The following is a 16,596-nucleotide window of genomic DNA, read 5'->3' on the forward strand; positions in this document are numbered from 1 at the left end:
GAACGCAAGGGCTTGAGTCCACCCAGTTACCCCAATGTGCTCGTCACTGAAAATAATAATAATACCTTTTATTCAATCGCAAAAAAAGCTGCTTTTGATGTATATATATTGAAAACGCCTTTTCAGCCTTTGGCGTTGGTATTGTCAAATTCAAAGCACACTGAATGCACCGTGGTTTTTACTGAATGTTATAAAGAACGCGCCTAAAATCTTAATGTTAAAATAACTTAGAATCTTCTATATCATTAAATATCTAAATGTTTAATATTCATATAATTCTTTCTATTGTTACTTCAACATTCATAATACTATCTTAACAAACGGACTGCTTGTATCATTTTAATGACAAGTTGAGAATGATAGATAATTAGAATGCAGTCCTTTCAGTGATATTTCTGTAAAGGAAATTTCGTGGTACTTTTCTTGTCAGAGCTACGTGTATACATTTGATAAACACTACAAGTAATAAATACCGTTGTTATTGTTTGGTTGAATTCTTCTTGCACGTTTAATATTGTTTGATAAGTTTAGTTGACATTTATGCAATTAACAGTGAATTAACAACATGCCTCTCATATATATTATTAGCAATTTGTTTTATTAAATAATCAAATTTTAATTATTTTTTGCCTTTAGTACACCCTTCAGTGCTCTTTTAGTTTTACCTATAAAACAGCATATCGATGGTTGTGTTCATTTACGTCATGAATATACTTTGTCCTGAAACGTTAAAGCTAAGTACGCATGCGTAAAGCGCGCATTTCAAACGGACTTTCAAACAAAAAGAGTGAATATTTTATAATAACGTTGGGATTATGATTCAGTCAATAAGAGGAGTTCTTAATTTTAGGCTTTAGGTGATAGATATTAAAAGTATAAAAATGTCCGAAAATCCATCAGAATGGGAGATGAGTAAAGAAAATATACAGCCTTTGCGACAAGGAAGGAAAATGACGAATTTACGAGCTGCTTTAGCTCCACGAGCTGAAGAACAGTTGTTTCAACAACAGCAGTAAGTGTAACGTTACTGTCAATTAACGTTTAAATGTAGGCTTAAATTAGGTACCACTTGCTAGTATTACTGACGCTGACACTGGTATTGTTTTTTTTTTTTTGTTGTTGTTCAAGTAACTTCGTTTCTCGACAGAGCAACACAATAGACACTTATTGTTCACGATACGTTATGATTGCCATCATTAGGGTTTCAGTATTAATCAAAGCTTTAATTGAAATGTCTACGAATTGTTCAAACAATGTTTTTGAAATTTTCTTGAATTTTACCATATAACCGATTTTGCATGATCCTTAATTAATCTTAGTCATTACTCTGTAATTATCAACAATATAGACTACCAGTATTGCACTATTAAAAGCTCTTAATCTTATTTTGGTATAGTGTTTTTACTAAGGACAACGCAGAAGTTCCAAACCCGACATTTATGAAAATTGAAATACTGTTTTTTTTCTTTTCAAATTATTCATATTGAATTTGTGTAAGAAAACTTCATTTAAGAGTTAAGTGTGGAATGTGAAAGTGTTTTAACAATGGAGAAATTCGTGATGATTGGAAGATTTTCAATGTGGTTTAATTTCTTAAGTTCCTGAAGAATGAGAAATGCAGCATTTTGTTTTCAGTTCTTTTGTTAGGAAGATATATAGTTAAGTCATTAAAAAATCATTTAGAAAGTTAGCCTTTAATAAAGAAAAAATTCCCAGCATGACTGTGTTTAAACAGGTTACTGTTTATTTGGATGAGGGTATCTCTTAATGCAGTGTCTTGACCATGAGAAGGTCATTGTATGCTACCTAACTTAAAAAATGGGATGTAGTTTAGAGTGCTCTAATTATGGATGTAGATTAGGGGACTGCAAGGGTAGAAATTGTTCGTTTTTCAGATACGTGTAAGAACCTTTCATTATGTATGTCAATGACTCCAAATATATATATATGGGAAATAATTTGCTGGTAAGAGTTGATTTTTATCTTTTTAGCATCAGTGACTGTTCCAGCACCTTTGAGATTAAATATTCACTTTTCAGTATAAAAGACGTACACTTGGTAAAAAATTTTAGAACTGATTTCTTGTGCGAGAAATTTTAGCAAGGATTTACATGTAATTTCTTAATAAAAATTCTAAAATTTTCTCCTGGGCTTTAACTATAGAGAAAAAAGAAGTATTATAAAAAAGCAACAAATTGAGACTTAAGAGAGGTTTATTGAGATTTTAAAGAAAGTGTGATTTAATGTTTTTGTCACTGATTTTTGAGAAATGAGAGTTTAATGTCTGAAGTTATGGTCTCATGTTTGCATGATGAGATTAAAAAAATTGAAAACTTTAGCAGAAAGGACATAACTAGTTAAAGTACAAAAATTGCATGTTTACTTTCTAACAACCCATGAACATTTTGGATAAAGGTAAGATTGACAGTTGTTCCTTATTGCTAGACTTTGGTTGCTTGTGTAATAAGTCATACCTCACATTTCTGATGTTGGTAAACAATGTTTTTTCTTTCCTCACAATTTGGTTAATCATATGTTTTCCATAATAACTTTAAAATGTAGTCTTAAAACCTGCTTCTTACATAAAGAAATCTATTTTACTATTAATTAGTTAAAAGAATTTCAAGTCCATATGTTTACCTTAGGCTTGTTGCATAGTTCATAACTAGTAGATGTCTTTTAAAATGCAAGTATATGATTATGGTGATTTTTATATAACTTCCTTGCTCTAGATTTTTGCATTACTAAAGTGTTTTTATCTAGTTTTGTTTTAGTTGTTAAATTGCTTAATATTTCATGCTTGTTCACTAACACTTACTGTGATTTATATTTGATCTTTTGTCACAGAGATTTTTGCTTTCGTGTATTACTGTTTTGTAATTCCTTTTAAACCTGTAATAATCCACCTACTAAAGAGAGAGTCGGATGGATGTTTGCTATAAACTGAAATATTTGATATAAATTGAACTTGGATGGGTCATTATTAGAAAGATTGATGACTTAGTTTAAAATGTAATTTTGTTTCATTTAAGACAATGGATGGATGTCTTCTGGCCAGAAGTGTATTTTATGTTGATTTTCTTTTTTGTGTTAACAATATACATTTTTTTAGAATTCTTTATCTGTTTTGTATTCTTTTAGCTTGAATTCATTAGACTATTTTTTTAAATGGCTATATGAAAGTAAGAAGAACTAATTTGGTTAAGGCTAGCCTAACTGGGTTGAACAACAGTCTTGGTTGTCCTTGTGTTCTTGGAATATACAAAACTTGTGCAAATATTTATTTTTGTTATCTGAAGATTAGGGATGATGCAGATGTAGGGGGTAAATATTCTTCTGTTTCATCATTATTCTTCAATTTGAAATATGTTGTTTAATATATTTGCAAATAGCATAGTTTGAGTTAGGTTTGACCTTGGTTTGGAGATTAAGGGTTATCTCTTCTAGAATGTATAACTTACTGTATTTTCACAGTATTCTCTATATATTTAAGTGAAAATATGTGAAGCACATTTTGTTCAAGCATACTGCACCTTTTTTAATGTCTTATGTTTTACTTTTAGGAATTTTGAAGCAGAGTTAAGAACATATCAAGGAGATGATCCTTTAGATATCTGGTATAGGTAAGTGTACATTAACTTTATGATCATATGAAATATCATTGATATTGTTTCACATTTATTTTTAGAGACGCAAGTTTTTGTTGAAGCTTGCAAGATAAAATGGTTGTTGTAGGTCACATAACTTACTAATTTGGCAAACAATAACTTTTATTTTTGGAGAGTAAACTACCTGTTTATGCAGAATATTAATGTCAATATGTTCTCCCAAAAATAAATTTATTATGCTTGTAAATGTTTATTGGCATAATGTGCTTCCATATTTAAGTTAGATAACCTGTTTGAATGTATATAGGAAGTATTTAGTTTTTAATAGTAAAAATTAGCAAGAATGACTTCAGCATCGTGGAAGATATTAGTGACATAGATATAGACTTTTATATATAAAAAGACTTGTTTTAAATAAATTTCTGTAACTTTGATCATTTGATTACCCTGTATTAGAACATCCAGAGTTATTGTGCTTTTAAAATCATAAAAATTACTTCAGATGAAAATCAGTCTTCCAAAATAGAGAATGAATGTTTTCTGCACTTCGTATTAAAATTGTTAGTCTAAAAATATTACTCTTATGTTACTGTTAACAACTCAAGGACTCTTAATTTTAAAATGTATCCATTATTTTTGTTCACCTGTTAAAATCACAGGTTGAGTTGATTTATTGAGTGCATATTCATAATTTACAGACACTAGGTTTTAAGTAATTGATTATACATCACTGATACTCTCAGCAAGAGCTTTTCTTATGTATCTAACACTTATTTCTTTCCTCATCTTCTTGGATATCAAGTCTTGATCAAAGCAATCTCCTCTTTCATTTTGGGCCAATTGTTTCTAAGACTGCAATCACTCCTTAACACTAGTGGAACTCAAGTTTGCAGTACATCAGTTGGACCAGATGATGTTCACTATGAGATGCTGCACTATCTCTCTTCTGCCTCGCTTGCCATTCTTCTAATTGTTTTTTAACTGAAACAGTGAGAGAATTTTCCTGATGCTTGTTGCTTAGCTGTTGTCCTCCTTTTCTCTGGAACTGGAAAGGATCCCAAGATTCCTTTTATCATCTAATTCCTTTGACGAGCTGTCTTTGCAAGATTTAGGGAGGATAGGTAATGCTTGTTTTGTTTGGTTCAAGGAACCAAACAACCTCCTATCACTTACTCAGTGCGAGTTCCATTGACAAAACTCCACTGTGAAACACCTGATTTGACGTGAAACATCAGTCTGGGAAGCCTCCCTCAAGAGGAAGCATCTTGTTTCCATGTTCTTTGACCTTGAGAAGGGTTATAACACTATGTGGAGGTGTGGCATTTTGCAGGACTACTATTCTTATTTGATACATGGTTATTTACCCATTTTCATCCCTAACCTTTTACTGGGCAAAATTTCAAGTCCATGTGGGTTTGACACTTTATCTGCTTTTTTCCATAAGAATTTGTAGTCCTTCAGGGATGTTTTTTTTTTTTTGAGTGTCACACTTTTTAGTATCAAGATTAATGCTATCACTATTCAACTTCTTCCTACCATTGCAAATGGATTTTGTGTTAACTACTTCCACATCTTGTGTTGGTCATTAAACATAGGGTTTCTTGAGAAGTAACTTCAGTCTGTCTTCAATTACTTACTGAAATGGGCCACAGCAAATAGTTTTTACCTGTTCTTCCTCCAAAATTGTTTGCATGTACTTTTGCCAACAATATGTATACACCCTGATCTTCAGCTCACTTTGTGATGTTGTTTTTCCCATTAGGTCTTATTTTTGTCAGTAAGCTGTCTTACATTCCTTGCTTCATGCAGCTGTGTGTCAAGGGCACGTGTACAGGGGGATTGAACATCCTCTGTGCCCTCTCCTCATGGGTCTCTGGTTTATGGTTCTGCTAGGATCTTTGCCTTGACGATGCTGTATCCCATTCATTATCTGGAGCTTTACCACTGCACATGAGCTTTCTGCACTTATCCAGTCCAAAGTTTGTGCATCAAGTCTCATGAACCTCCTTTTCACCTCTGCTATTTGCAACTTTCTTTGCGGCATGCCATTAAACTTAATTCCTTAGTTCATTCCACCATGGCTTATTATCATTCCCATCTGTGACCTTTCTTTGAGCCATCTGAGCAAGGCAGATACTCCTGACTGAAAGTACTATCTTCTCATTGCAGAATATCTTATCTGCCATGGTTTCTTGTGGCTCGGTTGTTGCTTGCATCATCCCTTCTACAGTTTTTCTGAGTTGTATGCCATTTCTCTTGCCCTGGATCATGTATAAGCTATGCAGCACATAGATTGTATTATTTACACTGACTCTTTTAGCTCTCTACTGGCCCTGGAATTGCTTTAGTATTAGTTGTCACCCTGTTCTCATTAAAAATTGATAGGCTAATTTTTCTTTATCTTCTATTTGTATCCAGTATTCCTGGATATCTAGCCACATTGGTATTTGCAGGAATGAGCTTGCCATGTGCTAATTAGTCTACATGTTGGCCATTGTTATTTTTACTCATTTTCTTTTCTCTGGACTGATCCATCAGTATCACTTTGTGATACTTAAGTGATGGCACTGTTTTCAATGTCTTTTTTTTTTTATTATTTTACCCATGATGTTGGACAGTTTTGTTGACAATGGTGATACTGTCCAATTTTCTTGCAATTTTATCTTTTTATGGTCCATCAGCCATTTTAATTCTTAGTTCTTTTTACCTGAATTTTGGATATTATATTTTGTTTCATGTTTACATTTTTTGTTTAACAGAGATAGCCTAGTTGCTTTTCACCAAGAAACGTATATCTTTTGACTTATCATATTTATCGTGACTTTGAACATCACTTCTACACCATAACATTTCTATGAATGTGAATCATTCCACACTGTTCTCACTGAGTAAGTGTTTTAAAATAATACAAGGTTGCATCTGGTGACTTGCTGAGTTTATTGCCACAGTTTAAGGTAAGTGAAAGTCCTAATGAAATTGTCAGTCACTAACAACAAAACATGTTTGATTTGTGTTGTGTATAAATTTTGTAACTGATACACTAATTATGTCCTAAGGTAAGTTTTTTGCACATTTCAAGAAAAAAAATCTCCACTTGCCAAGTACTTCAAAAGTACAAGTTCTCGTAAGTTGAAAGGTGTTTATTTAGAAAATGTATAATGAACATGTAAACCTTTTTTCTTTTTACAGATATGTTAAGTGGATAGAACAAAATTACCCAAAAGGAGGACATGATGCAAACTTGCCTTTGTTAGTAGAACGCTGCCTAAGTGTTTTCAAGGATGCTAACCATTACTATAATGATAAACGTTTTGTAGAAATATGGTTAAAATATGTAAGTTGCAAAATTTTTGTGTGGTTATATTATCTTGTAGGATATTGAATTTATGTTTTTTTAAGTTTGTTTTTCATAGTAATGTTTTAAAAATTATCTTAAGCATTAAATAAGTATTTTTCTATTCTAAGTTTTGCTAATTGATGTCTATATTTAGAGTTAAACACATTCTGCTGTGTGTTTTTTTTTTTTTTTTTTTTTCTGACCATCCATGTAGAAGTCTGAAAGAGATCATTGAATTCAAAATAAGATTATGGAGAGTCAGTTTCCTCAGAATTCATATAATTAGTTAACCACTTAAATGTTCAATATTCAGTAAATCTAAAATTGTAAGCGTGACTAGATTAGAGGTAAAAGAACATCAGTATATAGTTTCAAGTTAACTAAAATTTTGAAACTGTCCAATGTTTTTTTCTTTTTTTATTAAGTCTACAATAAATTGCCAAATTTTGTATATCAAAAATATCTACTATTTTTTCTGTGAGAATACTTTCTTCTTGCTATCTAGTTTTAATATTGGAAAGTGTAATCTTATATTTTTTGTGTGGAAATTCTTAACTGATCTGTTTTTTATCATTCATTGACAATAAAATTTAAGTGGTTACTCTTCAAAATGGTATTAGTGTTAAATTAGTATTAAAAGTTAAGTTTCTAAAAGTAGATGCTGTATTTGTATTTAATATACCAAGATTTGGAAATATTTAAGTAAACTAATTACTTCATAATGGATTGTCTGCTTGAACAAGATTTAAATGAGGTAATATTTTGACACACGTACAGATGGTACATTTTTAACAAGTAAATTTAAAATAATCTTTGAGGTGCAATTCTGTTTAGTTACTAGCCTAAACATATTCCTGGAAGTGCAACTCCATTTAATTTTTTGTTAGGAAACTAATATAAGTACCAATTCTATTCATTAGTGTGAATAGTTAAAATTATCTTTTAAATCTGATCAATTTTGAATAAAGTAAATGTAATATAGATGATTTAGAGTGATTTTAGTTAACAAGACAAGTGTGCATTTGTATATTAAACATAAGATTACTCCACTGATGAAATGTTTATTTTTTATAGGTAAATCAGTGTGACAACAAGTTGGAACTTTATAACTTCATGTTCACTCACAAAATAGGCTGTAAACTGGCTGTGTTTTTTGAAAACTGGGCTTACCAGCTGGAGTTGCAAGAAAACTTTAAACGAGCCGATGCTGTCCTCACTGAAGGAATTGAATCTGGAGCTAACCCTCAAGAAACATTACTGTCAGCTCAAAAGTAAGTGTCTTTTTCTTAAATCTATTTTTATTCTTCAGTAGAGCATAATACCAACTGAGAAGTTCTTCCCTCTTGAAGAATTGTAAAACAATCTTTAATAATTCAAGGTTTCTTTTTTAAACGTAACTAAACAGTTCTTTTTAATTGCTTGGAGAGTTTTAGTGTAGTAACTAAAATAGGTTTTGGTTTTACTTCTGCTTATTATCAGTAGCTAATGTAAGGATTTGTTTTTAATTTTCAAGTTTTCGATAATTATTGAAGGTACTGAATGGTCAGCTATATTTTTAGTGTTTAATTACATTTTAATACTAATTGGTCCAGGCCCCTGATCTGCCGTTGGAACTAATTGTTTTTGTGAACACTCCAACAGGCGAGTTGTTGGACAGGTTTTTGGTTTTTTTTCTTCTGACACTAAAAAAAGAAATGAGACCTATTTTTATTCTTAGATTCCCTACTTGTTACCGAGTTAGATTAAATCTAAGAACAAATTGGGTTTCATGTTTTGCTTCTTGCTAACACTATATTGAGGAATAAAAAGTTTATCTGAAATGTACTTACTTCTACACACTACAGATATTACTTGAGTGTCAGGATTGTTTCATTTGTCCATCTTAGCATTGATCAGATTTTTTTCTTTTTCTCACCTGCTCCAGTCTTTTATACTTCACTTAAGTGCTCTTCTTATGATACTCAACTTATTTCAGTGTCCTTTATCCTGGTGCTCTATAAAAGTACCTTGTACAGATGATGCTCCCAGTTTTTCTCATCAAAGCATTCACTAATGGGTTCCTCTTGCTACACAGTTATTAGGAGATACTTTGAGCATTCTTTGCATTACCTAGTTGGTTTTCCTTTTAAAAAACATACCAAAAGAGAACATTTGGTACCTGTTCCACATCTGATTAATTAGTCTTTTTCATTAGTGTGGGATGTTTGAGTCTTTCTGTAGTAGCTTTTGAGCCTGCACATTACTTGATGGTTGAAATGCATAAGAGCAAATACTTAGCTCTTACTCAGTCCACTGACATTGTTCATGAAGAAAGATTTACTGCTGAGTTGTGTGAAAAGACAGCTATGCCTCACCTACTACAGTTATTATAGGAACCACATGATTTAGCCTATCACCAGTAGGTGGAAACATATATTTTGACTCTCAAAGAATACATTGACTCCTGGAAAGTAGAGTTTGGTTTTTATGTGAATAGATTACTGTGTCCAGGTGGGACAGTGATAATTCTATGGACTTGCCACTCAAATTCAGTCTCTTTTTCTGAAAATAGTCTTTGGTGGAAGGCTACCATGATCACAAAGTCTATTGATGAGCTGAAACCATTTTAAGCATGGATGTTTGTTCTGTTGTTAGGTTCTACCTTCATCCCTGTTGTTACTAGTCTTTTGACATTCATTGGCTCCTACAGGGAGTCATTCTACCCCTGTCTAAGAGTACTGATACATCAGCCACTTTGTTCATTGATACTCTGAATAAATTCTATTCACAACCAGGGGCTCTACTGCTTGGTTGAATGTTGCCAGCTGTAGTGATGATTATTTTATATCTTTTTGAAGTCTCTGTGGGCTCAGCTCAGATTTTTTTTTGAATGTGTGGTAAACTTTAACCACTGACCCATGGGCACTAAAGACCCTTGAGTCAGGATTAGTCATTCATTTCACATCTTCACTGCCATTATCCAACAATCCTGTATGATTTTTGTCTCTTACAGATCCCCACATTTCAGAATTTATTTCTAGTGCTGGTTGACCTGGGATTAGAGAGTTGTTCTAGTGTTTTGGGGTTTTATTCTCATCAATTTGTTGGGCCTGAGAAGACGGTATATTATTGTTTAGTCATCAGTTTTTCTTATTTATGTCAATCAATTCTGAGATTCCCCAAGGTACGTGTGACTCGTTCTTCACCCTGAGTTTTTTAAATACTAGGATTGTGGGTGTTCAAGTTTGTCAGCTGCATATTGCCATAATGGTAGCATCCCACCACTATTGGTGTGTTTCAATTTATTTATATAATCATCTTCTTACCCCTGTGCATATTCTATTTTTTGTGGACAACTGGTTAATAGTGGCGCCATCTCGTCAATTGTTAGAATATTGCACCTGGATTTTACTTTCACAAGCATTCAACACAGCTTTTATTCTGAGAGCTGGGACATCGGAATATGTCATTTAATCTAGCTATTTTTTCATCATGTATTTCAGTCTGGCTTGGCTGACTCCCATCCAGTTCTACATTATACAACAGGAAACCCAATTCTTATTTGTTTTTTCTTCCACTGCATAAATGGTTCTTTCTCCTTTGGAAATGTGGGCATTGCTCGAATCCTTCATGCCTTTGGAACATGTTCATAAGTTCTTTTCAATGGCCTTTATGCAATCAAGATATCATAATTATTGATTGGTAAAATTCTCCAGTTTCCTTATTCAGGATCATTCTTTGATCTCAAGGGTCTTTTAGACTAGGGCAATACAAAATATATGGCTTCCTGTGCTGTCATCTCTTTATGAATGCCTCATTTCAGGGATGAAATATATATATCTCAAATCAGGAAAATCAAGGTACACGGAGGGATGATGAGGCTTCCCTGTATAATATTTTAAACCTTCTTACTCTTCAAATAGTGATACCTCAGGATCTAGGCTTATTAAGGAGAAAAATTATCAGGCTTCACTCCAGCAGTATCATGATTGTATCTTGCATTTCCAATCAAGAGAGCACTTGGTCCAGGGCTTCTTGTTTTTAAAGCTTGGATCTCCTTTCTCGACTATTACTAACACATTACCCTACTAGCTTGCCACCTTCTACAGGTGATATTTTCTGGTAGGTCATTTGTATTTGCCGAAACAGAATCTACCAAACCATTTACTTTTGTTCATCAAGTGAAATAATTTATATTGTACAGTGTATTATACAGCAAAAGTAGATTCAACATCTTTTATTATTACTGTATTTGTTTTTCTCTATGAAGATTTGTTTGTATTTTACCATTATCTTCAAAAATGAACATACTAAATTGGATGACCCAGTTATTTTTCTTTGTAAAATAAAAGTTAATTTTGTTAGTGTAATTGATTAGTGATTAATGAGAACATTCCTAAAAAATGAATTAAATTTAGCTTTGTTATATCAGTTGGATTCATTTTTGTTGACAGTGAATTCCATGAAATTGTTATGGCTCAACTTAACAAATTGCTTAACCTTAAAGAAAATTAAAGTTTATTTATTAGTCTGGGATTATGGTTCTTTACGTTTTGTGGAAATGTTTATTAAAATCAACTTATGGAACAATAACTCCTACAGACAGTTGCAGATGAAAATTGGAAAGTTGATAATGGAAGGAGTGAAAACAAATGATGGGGGTAATTTTGGAACAGAGGAAGAGAGGACTGCTCTAGGTGCATTAAGGCCAAAGGGGAAGAAACAAACTGTGGGGGTCAACAGAGTTGGATCAGCTAGGATTGGTAAGTGATGTTAAAATACGTAAGTCACACAGAAAAAAAAAAAATTGATTATAGTTAATGGCCTTAAGTGACTGTTTCTAGAAAGTTTACAGGTCTTTCCATGCAAAGTTCTATCACATAATTATAAAAGCATGCAAGCCACAATTTTAGTATTTTGGTGTTACCTGTGGGAATAGCATGATTCCATCAAAAAGCAAAGAGTAGTTTAACGTGTAATAACTTGAAGTATGTTATTACATCAGATAAAGTAAAAGTCTGGGGAATTTATTTTTAGATTGCCAAGTATGGTAAAGATAATTTTCTAAAATTTTGGTGCATGCAAGTTACAGCTGTAATGGTTATTTGTAGTCATACAAACAGTTAAGAATTTCCAGGCTAATGTTTTTATCACTATCCCACTATAAATTTGGAAAACCATCTTCATACTGACTGATGGCAATGTAGCCCAGCAAATAAGCATGTTTGTTATGTACTTGAATTTATACATTGAAACTGTTCTTGAATAATATTAGTTTAAGGGTACTTGCTTGACATGGTGCTTTAGGTTTAGTCCTTCACAGAAGCATTAGTTTACAGGCCTTGTGCCATTTTACTTTGTGAATTGGTTGGTATTGTGTTTTTAAACCATCTTCCTCATCCAGCCAACTAACCTTAAGATCTGGTAACTCTCTGAGAATGCTAAACACAACAGTTGCAACAGTATTGTAACTTGTACTAATATATCATTCAGACATGCTAATCTCTTTTTATGGAACTTGGCAGAACAATGTGTATTGAGTAGTATAGTGTATCCAGATTTGAAGTGTTTGTGCATGTCGACACCATACACACCTGTGCTTCCATTGGAGTGTTTGTTGTTATTACTATATTTGCCATTGGATCTGAAGTAAACTTATAAAATTCACAGAAGACATGACTTGAAAAGCATTAGCAATAGTTTTCATGCCCTTCATCTCATTTTTCATTCATGACATTTTAGGTATACTTTCTTGTAGGAATTGTTAGACTGATATACCCCACTCTTTTTGAAAGAATTTTTACATGGTCAGACAACTGCATAGATTTAACTTTATTGTTTACTTTACATGCAGTTTTATTAAAGTAATGGTATTTATTATAATAATAATAATGTACCAATTCTAAAATGGTTATTGGCATTTAGTGTATGACAGTTTTATCAGTTGAAACAAAACTTTTTTTTAAAAGCTAAGAATAAAACTCCTGTTTTTGTAGCAGTCTATGAAATGAATTGGGTTTAATGTATTTAAAGTGAAGCTGTATTGAAAACACTAAGCTGGATAAACAGAAATCTCTAAATGCTTGTTCACAAAATAAGTATATGGTTTTGAATTAACTGTCCATGTATATTTAGATTTAAACAGTTGAGAAAGCTCATTAAAAAGAAAAAATGTATTTTTTTTTTTTTTTAATATAAAATTTTGTGGGTAAGTGTCATTTTGTAAAGTACTTTCAAAATAACTCAAGTTGAAATTGAATACATTCTCACTGTATTAGAGTCAATGGGCACCCCAGACTCCTTGGAGAATGGCTTTTATAATGATACAGGATTTGTAGCAATTGATTTGATAAATTTGTGAAAAGTTCTGGGCAGATAAAGGCAAACATATAATGTATATAGATTTAAAAAATAGAATTTTTTTTATTTGATTGATTGCAAGAGGAGGATGTTTATTGGCAAAATGGTCAGTACAGAAGAAACTATCATTTTACTACAGAGAGAGAGAGATCAGTGCAGTTTGTAACTCCTTTAAAGAACCTAGAAAACTAGATTTCCTGTTTATAAAATGGCTAGATATTGTTGTACTGATTTATGTATGTGAACATTGTAAGCCATTTTTAGCCTAAACTGAGTGTTTCAAATGAAATGATCAAGAATCTTTTGGCCATAAAGTGCTTGCATTTATTATCAGGAGATAGCGTTGACTGCTAGAAGGCACATGTCACTTGATATTAATGAGAAAGATGATTTGAGATATAAAGTTTTATATATGCAGATTTTAATGTGTATACAAGGATGCTCAATCATGCCAACTTGTTCTTATCTTCTGGACTAATACTGTATGGCTTCTCCAACACATCATTTTGCTATATGCCTAAAACTATAAATTCAATATACCAGCTCTTTTTCTTCTCTTTCATTTTTTGCAAGGTGTAAGTACAAATGTAAATTCATGCTATATCATTTGTAGCCATCTCCCATGCACTTGTCTTTTTTAGGCTACTCTCACAAACATCTTGAAGTTTTATGTACACAACTGATGATCTTTGAAAAGTATTTGAGCAGGAAAAAGAACACTTAGAAGGAAAAGTTTCTAATGTGTTGAATATTCATACCAATTGAATGCATGAAATGAATGTGATACAAAAATAATAATTTTGTTTTTATCCTAAAACTTGTGCAACATTCATCTCTTTAAAAATATTTTTGTTTACAATTTGAAAATTTTAACTTTTTTGGGTATTTCTGAGGATTCATTTACTCCATGTGATCTGAACAATTGCTACTGAAGCATAGCTTTCAAATGTGATTCAGGTGGAGTAGATTATAAACTATTTAGGTCAATGTAGAATAAATAAAGTAATTTAACAGTAATTTGCATTTTTTGTGAGGAAATGAGTAAGTAGATGGCACTTCTGTAGGCATGATTTAATGGGAAGTTCAGGAGACTTTGTAACAAACACGGGTTTAGGAATTTGTTTATGGTTTCTCTAGTTGTTGTTTTCAATCCTGAAAATGTTTCTATATTTAAATTAAACTTGTATAAAAAAATAAACTTCTTTTAATTTTGTGGCAATGTCAAGTGATCTTTCTTTAGGTTGGTCAATACTGAGTAAATGAAGTTAGTCACAGTAAAATAACAAGTGTTTAAAAAAAAAAACTTCCTACAACTTCATATACCTAATTTTTTATGAAATGTGTTGTTTGTTTGCATCAATGTGTTCCCTTGTATCAGTATAAACCTTTTTAAAAGTGTTGTAGTGTTACACATTTTCTGTAATCAAATTTTATTTTTTTTATTCTTTGAACTTGTGTTAAAATTATATACTTGAACAATAGATTGTGTGGATGGTCTGCCAGGACAAGAACATCCTTCAGTATTGTCTAAGAACAATGGTACTGTCAAGAAATCCTTTAAAGTGTTCAGTGATGAAAATGATGTTGCTGGTTGTGATCTGCCACTGAAGACCAAGAATAGTTGTCATTTTACAAAACATTCTGAGGCTTCCAAAGAAAATGAAATAAAGCCTGGAAAGTGGACTAAGGCCAAGGTGGGTGGTGCACTTTTCAGAATAGTTTTAACTATTTTTATGACATAGAACAATAAATAAAGAAATTAAAGCATACCATTACAACCTTTGTATTCCTAGCTGGTTGTTTGAGCTATTTAACTATTAAGAAATTTTTGTGTGTGAAGGATGTGGGAAAAAAACAACAACTTTTTAGGCTTTATAAATACTTTTGAATATCCCTAAAAATCCTAAATTACTTCTTCAATACCATAGAATTCCATTATAGTATATCAAATTTAATACATAAGTTGTATTTGAATCTTAGAAAAAAACAACCAATCACTAACAGACAAGACTCCAATTTAACAGCTTAAAGGTTTGTTTTGAAAGAAAAAGAGGATGTAGTTATATTGGAATATGAGTGAGAAAATCAGTCAAGGGACGTTTTGAGTTTGATTGGTTATTCACATGTCATGTACAGAAATATGTTAATGTAAGAGACAGTTTCCAAAAATGTAAAGAGGTGAGGTGGGGTCTACTGGGTCTGATTTACTTACTAAGTATATTGATGGTTCAGCAAATAGAAAGTATAAAAGGATTTTATTTTGTATTCTATCCTGTTAAAATTTGTAATTTGAACTCCTAATTCATACAACTCTATAGATTTTAGATGTTTGTGATGTCAAAATACAATTTGAATCAGTACTTCATTCGACATATTGCATGACACACAAAATTAATGTTTAGTTGTATTTGTTTCTTATATTTTTTTAATTACGATATTAAATGTATAATATAAAAATGTAAACTATAATCTATAGTTTGATACCACACGTATTTAAGGAAATAAATTAGTAGCTCAATAAAATTTTGAAAGTCTGTCAACAAATGTGATGACATGGCCTTTGACCTGTGATTCATCTCTAAAGGGTTAATGTGTTGAAAAATGCTTCTCTTTAAATTTCACATTTTATGAAATTTGCCAACAGAAATGTGTGTGTGTGTGTGTCTTATTTTAACACGAGTTTCTTTTTATAGCTTTCGGTCTTATTAACTTTTTAAATATTTTCAATTGTAGTTGTGGTAATACGTTTTTCTTTTTTTAACTGTTGCCCAATAAAAGTGTTTTTTTTGGTTTTTTTTATGAATGAAAGCTTCCACAAAAAACAACTTCAGCTGTACCATTCACCTCTCTTGGAGCAGTACAGCCACCATTCATTGTCCATGAAGACGAAGATGTTTCACAACCTATTGTGTAAGTTACATGTCTGTAACTTTTATATGCAGCAGAAAATATTTTATCTTTCCAATTTTGTAATAGAAATTGGTCTATTTAACTTAACATGTAAACATAATAAATAACTATTGCAAGTTAGCTGTTTTTTGATCTGAATGCACTTAACCTTGAATTTAATGGTCTTCTAGAAAAGGTTTAAGAAAAAAATTGAAGGAAAACTCTATCTTTGTTAAGCATTTTAGTTTCTATAAATTTGTTTGTTTTTAAAATACCTTTTACTATACTTGTTCTAGTTCATAATATTTATCTAGGTTTTTTGGTTTTTTTTTACAATGCAGTGATTTATAATAATACTTTAATTTTATAATTATCACTTTAGTCTGCTGTACAAGTATTTACTGTTTTATGGGTTTAACACAT

The 16,596-nt window shown here is 31.6% G+C and overlaps 2 protein-coding genes across 3 annotated transcripts in view; both read left to right on the plus strand.

Annotated features, from left to right (window-relative positions):
- Window positions 1–746: 746 nt before the first annotated feature.
- Window positions 747–16,596, plus strand: part of LOC143227200 (uncharacterized) — a 41,726-nt gene continuing 25,876 nt past the window's right edge. Inside the window, exons 1-7 of one of the 2 annotated variants that reach the window (XM_076458694.1) lie at window positions 747–1,012; window positions 3,564–3,623; window positions 6,798–6,942; window positions 8,020–8,216; window positions 11,527–11,687; window positions 14,767–14,978; window positions 16,094–16,194. The gene's annotated coding sequence lies outside the window, so the exon portion shown is untranslated. The remainder of the gene's footprint in view (window positions 1,013–3,563; window positions 3,624–6,797; window positions 6,943–8,019; window positions 8,217–11,526; window positions 11,688–14,766; window positions 14,979–16,093; window positions 16,195–16,596) is intronic. The other variant, XM_076458699.1, reaches the window with a different exon arrangement.
- On the plus strand, window positions 882–16,198 carry LOC143233290 (mitotic checkpoint serine/threonine-protein kinase BUB1 beta-like). The gene is made up of 7 exons (XM_076469414.1): window positions 882–1,012; window positions 3,564–3,623; window positions 6,798–6,942; window positions 8,020–8,216; window positions 11,527–11,687; window positions 14,767–14,978; window positions 16,094–16,198. Exons 1-7 carry the CDS (start codon window positions 882–884, stop codon window positions 16,196–16,198), a joined length of 1,011 nt encoding a protein of 336 aa, XP_076325529.1.

Source organism: Tachypleus tridentatus, chromosome 1 (genome assembly GCF_004210375.1).
Source record: "Tachypleus tridentatus isolate NWPU-2018 chromosome 1, ASM421037v1, whole genome shotgun sequence".
NCBI classification, from domain to species: domain Eukaryota; kingdom Metazoa; phylum Arthropoda; class Merostomata; order Xiphosura; family Limulidae; genus Tachypleus; species Tachypleus tridentatus.